At 36.7% G+C, this 14,390-nt stretch overlaps 1 protein-coding gene across 4 annotated transcripts in view; it reads left to right on the top strand.

Annotated features, from left to right (window-relative positions):
- LOC128988211 (uncharacterized) overlaps positions 1-14,390 on the top strand; it is a 177,260-nt gene that overhangs the window by 152,944 nt on the left and 9,926 nt on the right. For 3 of the 4 annotated variants that reach the window (XM_054409482.1, XM_054409480.1, XM_054409481.1), the window contains 2 exons: positions 4,417-5,307; positions 9,903-11,436. In XM_054409482.1, the coding sequence (XP_054265457.1) occupies positions 4,417-5,307; positions 9,903-11,436 (2,425 nt within the window). The remainder of the gene's footprint in view (positions 1-4,416; positions 5,308-9,902; positions 11,437-14,390) is intronic. The other variant, XM_054409483.1, reaches the window with a different exon arrangement.

Raw genomic sequence — 14,390 nt, forward strand, 5'->3', positions numbered from 1 at the left:
ATGCTACATTTCTTGAGCAATCATTGAAATAACCGATTTGCAAACAATGGAAACATAGAAAAAGTCATAGAACACAACCAAGTAGAGGAAAAAAAATATTTTTTTCATTTATAATCGTTATTATAGACAACCTAATGCGGCTATGAGAGGGAAAAATTTGTAGAAACACTAAAAAACAAGATCAGCTTTTTGAGAAAAGATAAGATATTTACAAAAGATTTTGATTATATCTAACTGTTGTGTAGATCGTGAATATTTCCATAATCTTCGTGAGTCACCTGTAATGCTTCGCAATTGCTCGAATTCGAGCAACAGGTACACTAGTTCTTTAACTTATTTGAGCAAATTGTTAATAGTTGAACAATTTAGGGGAAAAGATCAATTAACCATATAATATAATTGTTATAGCATTACTAATGGTAATTAATTGAACTATATTCAAATGCCGGTATCCTCTCCAACTCCCAGAAATCAATTCAACAACTTGATGCCTATAACCAAAAATATGCACGGGTGAGTAATACGACTATCCGCAGTACTATCCTGATAATTAGACCAATTCGTATATACCAAGGCAAAAAAGTTGTTCGGATTCCACTTTAAACTGTAGGTCCCTCAGTTGCCATTAGCTGTATGGGCTATTAATAACAGCTGTATCTAAGGATTATGTCAGCCTTAGTCATAAACAAGACTACAAGATTGCACCACTCATCCCACACTCATCTCCATTCATACTTGGCTTAAAATACCTACAATTGTATGGTCGCCATTTCAAAGAAAAGTATAAAAGTATAAAATTAGAATCATAAGGCCTATTTAAAATATTTTAAGTACCGGTATTGCGACTTTTGGCCCCTCTTTGACCACTTGAAAACATCGAAACATCATCACTCACAGATAGCTCAGGGGTTTTTTTCAGAGGATGTTTTGTGTAAGAGGTACAAAAATTGAAGATATCAGGTTCAAGACCCATCTATGGGGAAGATAATTTTTTTCTATTTTTTTTTTTCAAAACTTGCTTGAGGTATTTAATCTAAATACTCAAGTGATAAATATGCTTTTCATACTAAATCCTTATTATTTTGTGTTTTTATATAGGATCCTCATGGGATGGTTGGTCCTATATTAGGAAACTATTGGTTTGGCCAACCTTTGGTCGGTCGGACATTTTTTATCGTTGACCAACCGTGGTACGTGGTATATTGGCCAATTGGCCGAACATAGGCTGATGGATAGTTGGCTCAACAAAATGTACAGATGTTGGCCCTTGGTTGGCAATTGGTGTTGTGACCCAACGGAGGCAAGTTTGCCAATACATATCGTTGGTCAACCGTGGGAGACAGTTGTAGGGCCAACCAATCCCCAAAAATTGTTGTTGATATGGTTTTCAAATATAAAATACTGGTGCTGTCCCATCCTAAAAGTATTTGCCATTTAAAGGTCGATTCACACATATCAGTCCAGTCACAATTCCGTTACAGGCCATAGTCACAGTTTAGTCTCAGTTGCATCCGAAATTCCTCAGTCAACTTTCCGTCAGTTGGTTTCAGTCAGTCTTTCGTCTCTAATATTTACAGTCAGTAATGTTACAGTCAAAAATTTTAAATTAAAATCCTACATTCTATCAAATTTTCATCGTCCATCTTGTTGATTGTTATAAATAGAACTCAAAATATAAACACAATCATTTAAATAACAAAAACAGTATTTTCTAACCTCAAACACGTCCGTCAGGCATCCAAACAATCCAAACATATTGGTGGAAAGAAATCTGAAATTGACTGACGGACGCCGACAGAGCGACTGACGGACCTGTGCCGGATGAGTGTAGATAACACAATAGAAAATCCATTAAAGAATATTTTAGTTGACTGTGACGTGACTGATGTGTCTCAACGGGCTTATCCCAACTCTGCGCAGTGGTCAGAAATCTGTCAAAACCGACCGTCCAACTCCGCGCAGTGGTCACTTCGGATCCCTCGCAGCACATGTCCAACTACAACAATAATTATAAAATATTGATAATAATTACACTAATTTTAATTTCAATAATTTTTTAAAATGCGAAGCAATATTAACCTTAGTAAAACATTTTACAATAGTAAATATTTTAAAAATCACAGTACCGGTAAGTAATATCTTATTAATTTCCGAGAAAAACTAAATCACATTATTGGCAAACCTCAAAAACAAACTTATACTTAAAATTTCATTACAAAAAGAATTTTAAAATGTTTCCTTTGTTAAATGTCATTAGGAGAGATTATTAAGTTTTGTTATTCATTAAAAAGTCCATTGCAGCCACTTTTAGATGCAGAGCAAACTTTTTTTACAAAAAAAGAGGTTACAGCAAATTTGCGGTATATTGCTGCATAAAAAGGTAAAATCCTTGATCGCAGCACACAAGTGTAACGTAAAGCTCATGAAATCGTTAATAAAATGTATGTTAATAATTGTGAGCTGTGAATTTCAGAAACTTTCATACGTATCTACTCTTTGCACGGACTTTTTGAACTTCTTACATAGTGGTTTTTAAGTTTCACCTCCAGTTGTGAATCTATAATTTTACTTGTATAATAAGCTTAAATATTTCTTTTACGTCTTATTAAATGGCGAATTTGACGTCGATGAAGAGGATTTTCATTGAAGCCAGACCCAGACAAACGTTTTAGCGAATTTCCCATATAAGGAATAAGTTATTACTGTAGGTATTATGATAAGACCTGAACCCACTGATTTAATTTTTCGTTTTTATGTCCCAAAGGCCGAAAACGCCATCCGTTCAAATTCATATACATGTTTAATATATATATAGGCCTATGTCCGTTAGCACGATAATTCGAACAAAAATAAATTTGGTATGAACGTTAAACCTACATTTATTCAAACAAGTTCACGAACCAGCACGATCGGACCATGAAAACCGGGATTTATGGTGAAAAAATCGAGTTTTCCCAACTTTAACCCTAAAAGCATAAATTTTTGCAATTTCTTTTGAGAGCAATTTGTAGAGCTTAAAGACAAATAATTTAGTATATCGAAGTGTTATTATGCGCCATAATAGTTACAGAAAAAATGCCAACAAGTTTTAATTTTATAATTCCCATGTTATTCTTATGGAGAATAAATTGTTGTAATTTCCTGTAAGAGGAGTGTATTTTGATTAAATTTGGAAACGCATTTATTTTACACTTAACTATTGACATTTCACAAAAAACACTTACTACCCTGCCTCTTGCAGCAAACCTATGTGTACTCATTAAACTAATGCTATTTAAATAGGGAATAAATAGTATATTTTGAAAGAGATATTTTACTGGTAATACAATCAGACAATTACAAGTTCGCTTAGTCTGCAGTTTTGCTGCGGCGGGGGTATTATTGTAATAACAGCAGCAAACTTTTTGGAAACTTCAACTCACGTCCATGCAAATGTGTTGTAGCCTTTGTTCTGGTAAAAACTTTACCAAAACTACGGTAGTGGCCAAATATTAGGAGTGGCCACCGCGTGGAGTTAAACTTGACACTAAAAGTGACCACCGCGCGGAGTTGGGCTGAACCCTTCGGGGGCCACAAAACTTTTCCTCGGATTAAATTTGACCACTGCGCGGAGTTGGGCAATCCCCGTCTCAACTGTGGCGTGCTGTAACTGATATGTTTGAATCGACCTTATTACTGTCATAAACGATTAAAGTTAATAGTGTATTACACAGTTTCTAAAACTTTTTAATTAAATTACCTATTACTTTTTGCCTTGTGCTCTTGAAGTTCAATTAATACACTGATATGTATTTCGCCGCAGGGTGAGGCATCTTCAGAGTTACACTAAAACTATAAAGCTACATTATACTATTTAGAATGTGTGTTAGTAACTGTTGTACTTTCACATCACTTATCACTGATATTTGAATGTAGCTTTATAGTTTTTAGTGTAACCATTGGCCATTTGATACTGAAGGTGTAACTCTAAAGATGCCACTGTGGCAAAATACATATCAGTGTATTAATTTATTGAACTTCAAGAACATAATTATATAAGTTTTTTTTCATAAAGGTTCAATACACCAAAGGTTCAATACACCAAAGGTTCAATACACCAGATACCGGTATGAAATGTACTAGATCATTAAATAGTTAGGAATCTAGTTTAAGTAAAACACCATATTGTATCTATTCATTTTTGTACTTAATTCTATCAATAGTCTAAATTCTATCCTCTGTTTATGTTATCACACTATCTTGGATTCTGTTTCTTCTGTGGTTTTCTTCTCTTCTCTTTTCTGCCGTTGATTGCTATTATACACACTAAGAGATGGGCTAAGCTTGTACGTTTGGCAGATCAATGCATGAAGACTGTTGCATGAAAGGAATTACATGTTTCAAATCTCCGCAGACTGACTCAATGTTGTCTTACAGATGCCAAACCTGCAGATCAAGAGTCACACAAGGCCATAAAAAAGTTAATACACTCTCAGAGCTTTAGCACTTCAACATGTCAGAAGCTACAAGACGTTTACGAGGGAAACGGTTTGAAGTCAACGTCACTTGTTTTGGAAATCCAAAATCCCAGTTTGAACTATACAAGTGAAAAGAAAATATCGGTGAAAGATATTTCAACAAACTTGACCCGAGACAACTGTGAAAGAAACTTTCACAAGGTTTATGAACATGCAAACAAAAATTCTGTCAGTGACAAGGTTTACCATTACTCTCGAGGGGTTATGGCAATAGATAAAGAAAAAAAGAAAACCTATCATGAAAATACAAAAACAGTCCCACCAATTAGAAAAACTTCTTCAACTCAGACCTATTTTGTAAACAGGAGTACTATCAAGAAAGACATTCGTCAAGAGTCTAGCTCCAAAACTGTCAATCTTCACAGTAAGTCAAAACCTCCTAACGATTTCATTGAAGCAAACAATGTCCTTCCCGGAGTATTAAATGCTCTTGATGATCTGAGTCGATGTATAGACGAAGTAATCATTGAATATCCACAAAAAGTGTGTAAAAAAGATAGTGACTCAACTGCACATGTTTTCAAAGTCAAAGAAGATCACAAGACAAGCAACAGTTCACAGAACATTATGAGCATTAGAAATGGAAAATCTGGATTGAAAAACCAGTTGGATCTACTTCGAGAAATTGTTGATTCCGGGGAGTTAAGTGAGGACAGTTTGAAGGCAGATGAGGAGGTGAGGGCTTACATGAGCACTGACAACGATGAAGACATTCACAACAGTGAGTGGTCTGGCAGCTGGAGTAGGCGGAGGACTCTCAAACAAAACTTTAGGGATGCAGCCAAAATAGGTACACTATAGCCACTAGCCAGTCATATAATAAGTAGTGTTATTTCATATTTTAATATGTAAAAGAAGATGTGCTAATGCTATCATTATCACTCTGGTGCATTTCAAAAATCATCCAACAATACTAGTGGAATTAATTGTTGTGTATTAGCTCATAGATTTTCCTTGACATATGAAATTAGTTAAACCAGACATATAAAATTGTTGCTCTAGGGATGATCAGAGATAAACGTACACTTTTCCCCTGATGTCAAGGAAATAATTAGGAATAGATCAGTTTTGTTTATAGTTTTGGCCACAAATTGGACAATCTCATACCGGTATTTTATATTTTAATAGCTCATTTTTTATTATTGAAATCTTTTTATTTTTATTTAAAGATCTTTCAAGAAAAATATTTTCTCTTATCATATATTATATATTATTTAATCATATTTCTTCATAAATTATTATACTCAACAAAAGTCTATCTCTTACAATAAGATGTAGGCCTAGGGTTAAAAGTTTTTAGTAAGCGGTTCATACCTAAAGTTAAGAACAACTATATTTTTATATCCTCCACTTTCCACCCCAATATAATTTGCAAGCATCTTATTTTTTAGAATGAAGATTAAATTAAGATTAGTTATTAATATATTAATAAATTAATCTTGTAGTTCTTTACCACAAGTTTGTATACAATGTTTAATAATTGGCCATCACCACTATTATTTATATTTAGTTTTAATTTAATAATAATGCATTGTGTAGTGTGGAAGACCAATAACAGTTTTGTTTACATTTAATTGTTGTATGATTACTTATTTAGTTATTCAGTAGTTATAAGAATTTATAAAAAAATATCATGTGAGTTGCAACAAACTTACAGTTAACAATTTAATAATTTAAATTTAGAGCTCCTTATAACCCGCTTCCGGGTGCGTTTGTTTATTTTGTCGGGTCGGGGAGTTACACGTCTCTGATAGCCTAGCCGAGCTGGGTTAACTCCGGGGGTCAATTTTGGTTGAGTTTCCCGCTTTTGTATCCTAAAATCGTTTTCCTGGCTCAGGAGAGAATGTTTTGCCTCTTTGCTTTATTCGTGCCTCATCATCGCCAGGAAACGAGTGAAGAAAAGAGGGAGGGCGTGATTTTGTTTCGAAATTATGGAATAGCTCCTTACTAAACTCCGTTTATAACTTCCTCGGCGGAGTGTTAGTTATTCATTTATTTTATTACCGAACATCCATTCTCCACGGATTGAGCAGAAAGAGTTTAAGTGTGTCTTTACTACCTAAAATGTTACAGTTCGTTTGGGGCGAGTGGATTAGTTCAAAGCCCCGTGAGAGAGTAGGAATATGGAAAGGTGCAAACGAACACACAGAGTAGGGTGGACAAGGATCGCTAACAGAAAGAGTATGATACGAGAAACACACACACAGGTTGAGCACACAAAGACTTATTTCCGGGTTTACTGGAAATAAATTAAGTCTAACCTAACTAATAACTAACTTATTTCCGGTGTGCCCGAATTAATAGAGAAAGAAGAAAGAAAAGTTTGTGGCAAGCAGCAAACATTCCGAGTAATAAAGTGACAGAGTAGAAGACTTATAGCTATGAACATAAGTGCTAGCTAATCTTATTTCCGGTGTGCCTGATAATTAAAACTAACTTAACTAACTTATTTTTGGTTTGCCCGAATTAATATAGAAAGAAGAAAAGATACTTAGCAAACTACAGCTAGCCAAAGCAGTTAGCTGCACACACTCACAACACATACAACACAAAGATCACTCAAATAGTAACAGTCCAGGAACTATGGAAATTGTGAGGAATGTAAATAGAAGTTGGGACTTAATTGTCTAATGCCACTTCCAACTAAATTCCCAATTACAATACGTTTCCCTAAAGCCTTAGTTATGCGTTATTCTAAGATTTGAAGCAGTTTCATTGGTTAATGTGTTAGTAGCAGAATCAAATCGTAAGTTAGAATATTCAACACGTTCGCTGCTGACAACTCCGATAGGAGTCATGCCGTACTGGCACAGCGTGTGTACGACTCAGGTCGGAGTCACGGTGCAGTGTTAAACAAGTTGGTCTAATGTGACCACCACATTTATCAGGGATCAACTAAACTATGTCAGCATGTTGTGCTGCATGGTCCTATACCCTATACTTTAATTTGGTGTAGGTTGGGTTTAGGTTGGTAGTAAAATTTCCTGTAAAACACCGTCTGGCAACGCTTTTTGTCCCGTTCTCATGGATTTTCTCTTTTCGAGCCACATTACAAAGACACTGGCTACGGATCCAGACAGTGCTGCTATCTGTGAGTTTTTCAGTGAACTACGTCCACTCTCAGGGTAACACAGCACCATCACCACCGCCGTTTTGCCGCTGTCAAGACTGAAATATTTTAATGCTATTGCGTTCGCTGAATCACTGGCGCGCCGAGGCTGTGTCGCATTTCCGACCGTACTGCCAAAGGGATTCCCGCAGCGAACGTGTTAACTACATTGTTCCACACATCAATAATTAGTAGCAGGCTACATAGAACATTAACAATTAATAGCAGCTAAGCAACTACATAGAACATAACTACTGTGCACTGGTTTTAGTATAAAAGACAATGTAAAGCGACAATCGTTAGTACAATCTGAAATACAAACAAATGAAAGAGTTTTAGTTAGTAAAGAAGCAAACAAAGTATTAAAATCACTCTAATGAATCAACTATTTACTCTTACTCCCAATAATCAAAGATCTCACAGCTAAATTGCTGCTCTACAGTAATTAAGATAAACATTGACTAAAAACTAAACACCATACATTTTATTTAGGTAATACTATATCTCACGGACCTAGGCGATAAACAAAACACACGAATATGAAAAGCCACCTTGCACGGAACCGATTTAACAAGACTAGACTCAAACAAAGAAATCAAACAAAACAAATAAAACAGAATGACTTATAACGGATCTCGTTTCTTCAAACTCGTCCAGAAAATGTGTATCGAACAAAATTCAGATTGTCAATAAATCAAAGCAGATATTATATATCTACAAAGCTATTCGAACAAAACTTATCACTCTCTATTTTATAGTAGAACGATAAGCTATATAAGAATAATCTTAAGTTCCAAATAAATCTCTCTCTGTTATTCAATTAAAATTAATACCGAACTTCCTGCGGACGATCGACTTAAGCAGCGTTATTGATTAACAGTGAATACATGGTAGGCGTAATAAAAGCAGTAGCGAGTGAGGTCGAGTTATCCCAGGCGTCCTGGGTACAACGGCGGTGAATGTCAGCCACTTACTTGGTGTGAGCGAGAGCATAGAGCTGTGCGTCCTTCTTCTGCCCAATTGCTCCGGCGACTCCTGACAGTCGACTCGGTGACTGCCACGTGAACTCAGCGCTGTGACTAGGGGTCTCTGGGCAGGCGCGGGCGATTGATTCGCGGTCTGGTGGGGCGGCGGTGAACCACAAGATCAGCTGTTTCTGAACTTGTGTCATCTGCTAATATGTTATGTTTACATTTTGGAACTTAACTTTGGCGAATCGGCGAGGCGATTCTGCTAGTAAGGGTTTAATTATAACTATATTAAACAATTTTATGAACCCTTACAATGTTTTGTTCTTATCATGAGTGTTTTACAGTAAGTGTGTTTAACTGTTAAAGTAATGTTGAGGACCTTTAGTATTAATATTAAATGTAGCAACAAGCAGTTATACATGTAATATAAGTAATGAAAGTTGCAATTTAATAATCACTACACATATTTAATTTATATTAAGAATATTGGAATTTTAGTTGTATAACTTAATCTTTTGACTTAAATTAATAATTTAGTGATGTGAAGTAAATTCTCTCAGTCAGGGTTGTTTTATCTTTTTTTGGGCTTACTATACAAACAGTGGCGATGATAGCGGACCCGCAGGTCCCGTGGTGCAGGGATAGCCACAAATTGGGGGGCCTGCAAGCCTTGACCGGGATTTTTCAGAAATTTTATCGTGACCCTGACCCACAACAGGCCCTCCTATCATAAAAATATTTATGAGTATTAACAAACCTTTTTTATGGTGAATATTTTTATTAAAAACCGTAAGAGCGTTAGACAAGTAAAATACAACATCTAAACTGACACTTGATAGATCAATAGAAATTCTCTACTAACCTAAGTCAAAAAATTGTCTGCAGTCATGCGGGTTGCATCAACAGTCCTTGCGGCCTGCGTAAGGACGCTAGAATGGGTGGAATACGAAATTCTATTAAATGATGTCAACATCAGTAGTTAAAATAAATAAAACTTAGTATTTTGTGAGTCAGTATTGGAATGTTTGCAGAAAGGTCTTTCTTACCCTAGCATCTACCCACTCCCCGTCAACACTGCCATGCCAAGCCCAAATGTAAGCTTTGGGTGGAAATACCCGTAGTAATGTTTTTAAAGATTACAGTATTGTGAGAGTAGGCCTACTTATCACAACAACTTTATAAAAAAAATTAAATCTGAATGATATTCAAGTTTTATGTGTTGTTTCTTAATGGAAATATCAATCTCGTTTACTAATAAACACTACTGTAACACTATTTACAGCATTTTTTTATTATGTTTTTCAGACTTGGGACCAAGAATATCCCCCAGTTTGGGATCTAGACCCAACCACAGACAAGGGACTGAAGATGCTTTTATCTCATCATCAGAGACGCCCCAAGTGACGTCCATCTCCCTCCGCCAGCCTAATGTATCAACCACCACAGTGCGACCCGCAGCCATCTACAAGGCATCCGAAGTCAAACATCCCGTCGCTTCCTTCATCTCACGAAGTATACTGAACACAGAACCTACAGGGATCTGCAGTAAAGTTGAGCTATCCTCAAGCGGTGAAAGAACTTGGAGCTTTACTAAAGTGTCAACCAACTCGGTAAAAAGCCACAGTGAAAGTGATTATTTAGACTCAAATAGATCAAACTCAGGTGAAAAAGAAGTGAGCAGTTTATTTGCCAGGGACTTGACTAACTCGCCAAGTAGGCTCAGTAGATACTCACAGTCTCCATCAAAAGAAAGCCTGTTCATGGAGAGAAGTGCCGAGAGAAACGTACTTTACAATGAAAACAATCGGCAGATGTCATCTTCTCCTACGAGTGGAATGTCTGTGAAAAACACTTCCTTATCGAACATGAAAGTGGATTATAATAACAAGAAGAGTGATAAAGCAAACATTACATTAAGAAATGTTTTATCTGCAAGCCATAAAAGCAATGGTCAAAATAGTTCTTCAATCTTAGCAAAACCTAAGGTAGAGGATAAGAATGAAAATAAAAAGAACGATTTGAAGAAGGTTAACGGAGATATTAAAGCTAGAGAGAGAAAACTGTCAACAAGTAGTAGTGGTAGGGATGGGTGGCTAAATACCCCTAAAGAAGCACCTGTAAGAAGAAAACTTGAACCTTCATTTAGGAAACCAGAGATAAAGAAAGAAAACAAACCATTTGAAAAACCAATGAAGCTAAGCAGTTCAAAAGGCAACTTAAAACGTACAGAATCACCCATCTACCAAAACAGAGAAATATATGCTGAAAGAAGGGACTCTAATGATAATACTGAAACTGAATCAGCTATACTGGAAGAACTAACAAAAGCTGCTGATCAAATACTTCTAGCCGTTAACGGTTACACAGATGATGATTCATTCAGAGCAAGTAGTGATGATGAGTACAGAAAAAAGCGAGAAAAAGTAGCATCTCAGCCTCTTTGTACCATCTCGGAACTTCCAACTAAAAAGACTAACAGGCATAATGTAGGTGTAATAAAATCTACCAGGAGTACGGATCTGAGGAGGGAATATAGGTCTTCATCAAAAACTAGGATAGGGAAGACATCGTCTAATTCATCGATGGAAAGTGGTGATGTAAAACCTTTGTTATCTACTGAAGATAGAAATAAACGGAGAGCTGCTAGGTTACTTCAACGTGCGAGCAGTAGAGAACTGTTGTTCACAACAGCTAGTTCATCTGAAGATATAGGCTCTGGTAGCGACACAGGATCCCTGAGAGCCAAGCGAGTTTATAGACGCCCTCGGCTACAGAATGGGAGACATGGATCAAAGCAGGATTTGACAGTCTCAACAGCGGAATCTAAACCTAAAGAAAGGTAAATTATTGCTTAGAAAATATTTTATAAAATAATTATATGGGCCAGTTCGAAAGTTGTAAAGTTTTGCAATATATTTATCTATTTCATTAGTATATTTGACTACTAGTCCCAAAAATGATACATTTCAAAAGAAAATAGTGGTTAACAAGCAAGGCGAAGCCGAGCGGGGAAAATAATTGTTGAGCCCCAAAATGAAACTTTTTGACAAGCAGTGAACGATACTTTTCATCACAATGCAAATAATCACACCAAATTTCTTGGTTTTAATTAACACGTTTACTGCGGTATGTCTCCGATTGGAGAAATCAGCTAGCCAGCCCGGGTGCGCATGATTCCAATCGGAGACATTTGTCATGGACATTGTAATGCGCTTATATTTTGTTTAGCTATTGAGAAGGAAATGCATATTGCGCCTTGGCGTGCACATTAGGGAAGTGGGTTTTAAATTTCTTGTTGGTCAAGATAACTGCCAATGTTCATACTTTCTATAGGGCTTAATTTCGCGTTTGTTGAGGTTGTTCATGTTAGACGTCGTTGTAGCATGTTAGAAATTTAATTATATGGAATAGAATATGATACTGAATGTACTGTAGCATTATGTGGAAGGAACCTATAACCTCAAAACTTTGCTTGATCCCTTTTTTGCAGTATGTTTTGATGGAGTATTCGGGTACTTTGCCCCTGCTTTTTTCCTCTATTTCGCAATACTGAGGGCCGGCTAGCAGTTTTGTTTAGTGCTACTATCTATTGGGTTTTTGTAAAATTGCATGAATACAGACGGGGACGCAGTACATGCTCCCCTATTGCCCCTCCTATTAATATATACCACAATGCCACAAACCGCACTTCAAAAGGTTGACCCTGCACAAAATGACAGTTGTTCAAAGATTCATTTAATTTACATTGCTATTATACGCTTTATCCTCAGGGGGCACAGCCCTAGGAATCGGAAGAAAATTGTTAACGTAAGCATAGGTCGATATGCACATCAAATTAAAGGTCTTCACTAGTAGATTACGATGCCGTAAATTCAAGCTCAAAAGAATGCCTGAGTAAAAAATGGCAGTCGTTCAAAGATTCAAAATGGCGGATTCAAGAAATCTTTGAACATCTGCCATTTTGCGCAGGATCAACCTTTTGAAGTGCGGTTTGCGGCATTGTATTCTACTAAAGAAGACCTTTAATTTGATGTGCATATTGACCTATGCTTCCATTTAAGATTTTCTTCCGACTCCTTGTGGGCCGTCCCCCTGAAGAGTTATTGGATCACTGAATATGTGTTAAAATATAGTTTTATGCCCTGTAACTTTGTACCAAGTATTGTAGCTCTATCTGCATTATTTCTTTTAATATTTAACTGTCCAGGGACTTTTTTACCACCCTGTATATATGGTATATGCCTCTCCTATTGGATGAAACTAAATTCAAACATTTTGGCGCACTCATTTACGCAGCGCATTAGCTGCCCGCGCTCCCGGCAGCGGACGGCCATCAGGGAACGTGTTAATACAACATCACTTCATTATCTATTGATTCTCTTTCAAGTTTTGGTATTATAATCAGTGCCGGAAGTAGGGTACTTGCGGCCCTAGGCCAAATTACTTGAACGGCCCTCCCCCTGTGGTGAAAATTCCTTGCGATCGCGGAAGTATGAGTGAATATCTCCTATGCATTAAGGGGACATCATTGTCGACACCCGTGACCGTGGATGAAATCGTGGACATCTCTCCTAAGCCAAGTCAAAGCCATCGTAGGTATCCGTGACCGCGGCAAAATCGTAAACATCCCCCACGGGCTGCAAAAAAGGGACATCATCCTCGACACTCGCGACCGCGGCGAAATCGTGATCATATCCCGTGAGCTGTGACCTTGAGGACATCATTACCGTCACCCGCTACCGCAGTAAAATCGTGAACATCTCCCGCGGGCCGTAATCACGGGGACATCATCATCGACACTCGTGACAGCGCCTAATTCTTGAACATCTCCCGCGGGCCGCAATCACGGGGACATCATCACCGGCACCCGCGACCGCGGCAAAATCGTGAACATCTCCCTTGGTCCGCGGAGACATCGTTATGGTCACCTGTGATTGCGGCAAACTGGTGGTTTAAAATAAGTTTTTTTATTTATCTTAAAAAATGTTTTTCTCAATGCTCTGCGTCCGCTTTTTGCTTAGTGGTAAAATCCAGCACTGAATTCACTTTTCAATCCAAACTCAAGCTTTACACACTTTTGGTTTTGACACTTTTTGCCCGTGTGATAAACAATATTTTTTGTCATATTGCACTAAGGAAACTAATTTACAATAAAATAAAAATACTTTTCATTAAGTGATTCAATATTATTTTAGTCTAATCTTGTTAGTGTACATTATACCATCGATATGTCCAATTATGGACAAGAAGGCAAAAATAAAGCTTCAAACTGATTAAAACAATCAATTCTTTTGATACATGCAATTGACTACAATTGGAATTTATACCTGAGTTAACAGCTGACTTTTACTCCATAGGAAGGAAAAGAACTGGGAAAATTTGATTGGGAAAAAAAGAAGAAAAGAAAAATGTAAGATAAAATTTTCTGGGAAAGGCAAAGTATTATTAATGTATTAGTAATGTTAGGAAAGACATAATAGGAAATCATAGGGAAGATATCATAGATTTTTTGATAGAGTCTGCCAGTATATTATACATTTTTTTTATAAGCTTAAGCACACAATTATTATTTGTAACTATAAACTTGAGCTCTCTTGTAAGGAATGGGTTATTCAACAAGTTTTACACCCAAGTGGGTAGGTGTAACTCCTGAATATTAAATTTGGGACACATTCAGAGTTGACATGTGGCTCTGATCTAAGTTTATAGTGTACAACGTTTTTTAAGAGTCCTTGGAGCCTAGGACGTTCTAACTCATTAAACAATTAAAAAACTACAAAGCAAATTTCAAAT

This window comes from Macrosteles quadrilineatus, unplaced genomic scaffold, assembly GCF_028750875.1.
Source record: "Macrosteles quadrilineatus isolate MER2022 unplaced genomic scaffold, UCM_ALF_1.0 Scaffold_2__2_contigs__length_208266976, whole genome shotgun sequence".
NCBI lineage: Eukaryota > Metazoa > Arthropoda > Insecta > Hemiptera > Cicadellidae > Macrosteles > Macrosteles quadrilineatus.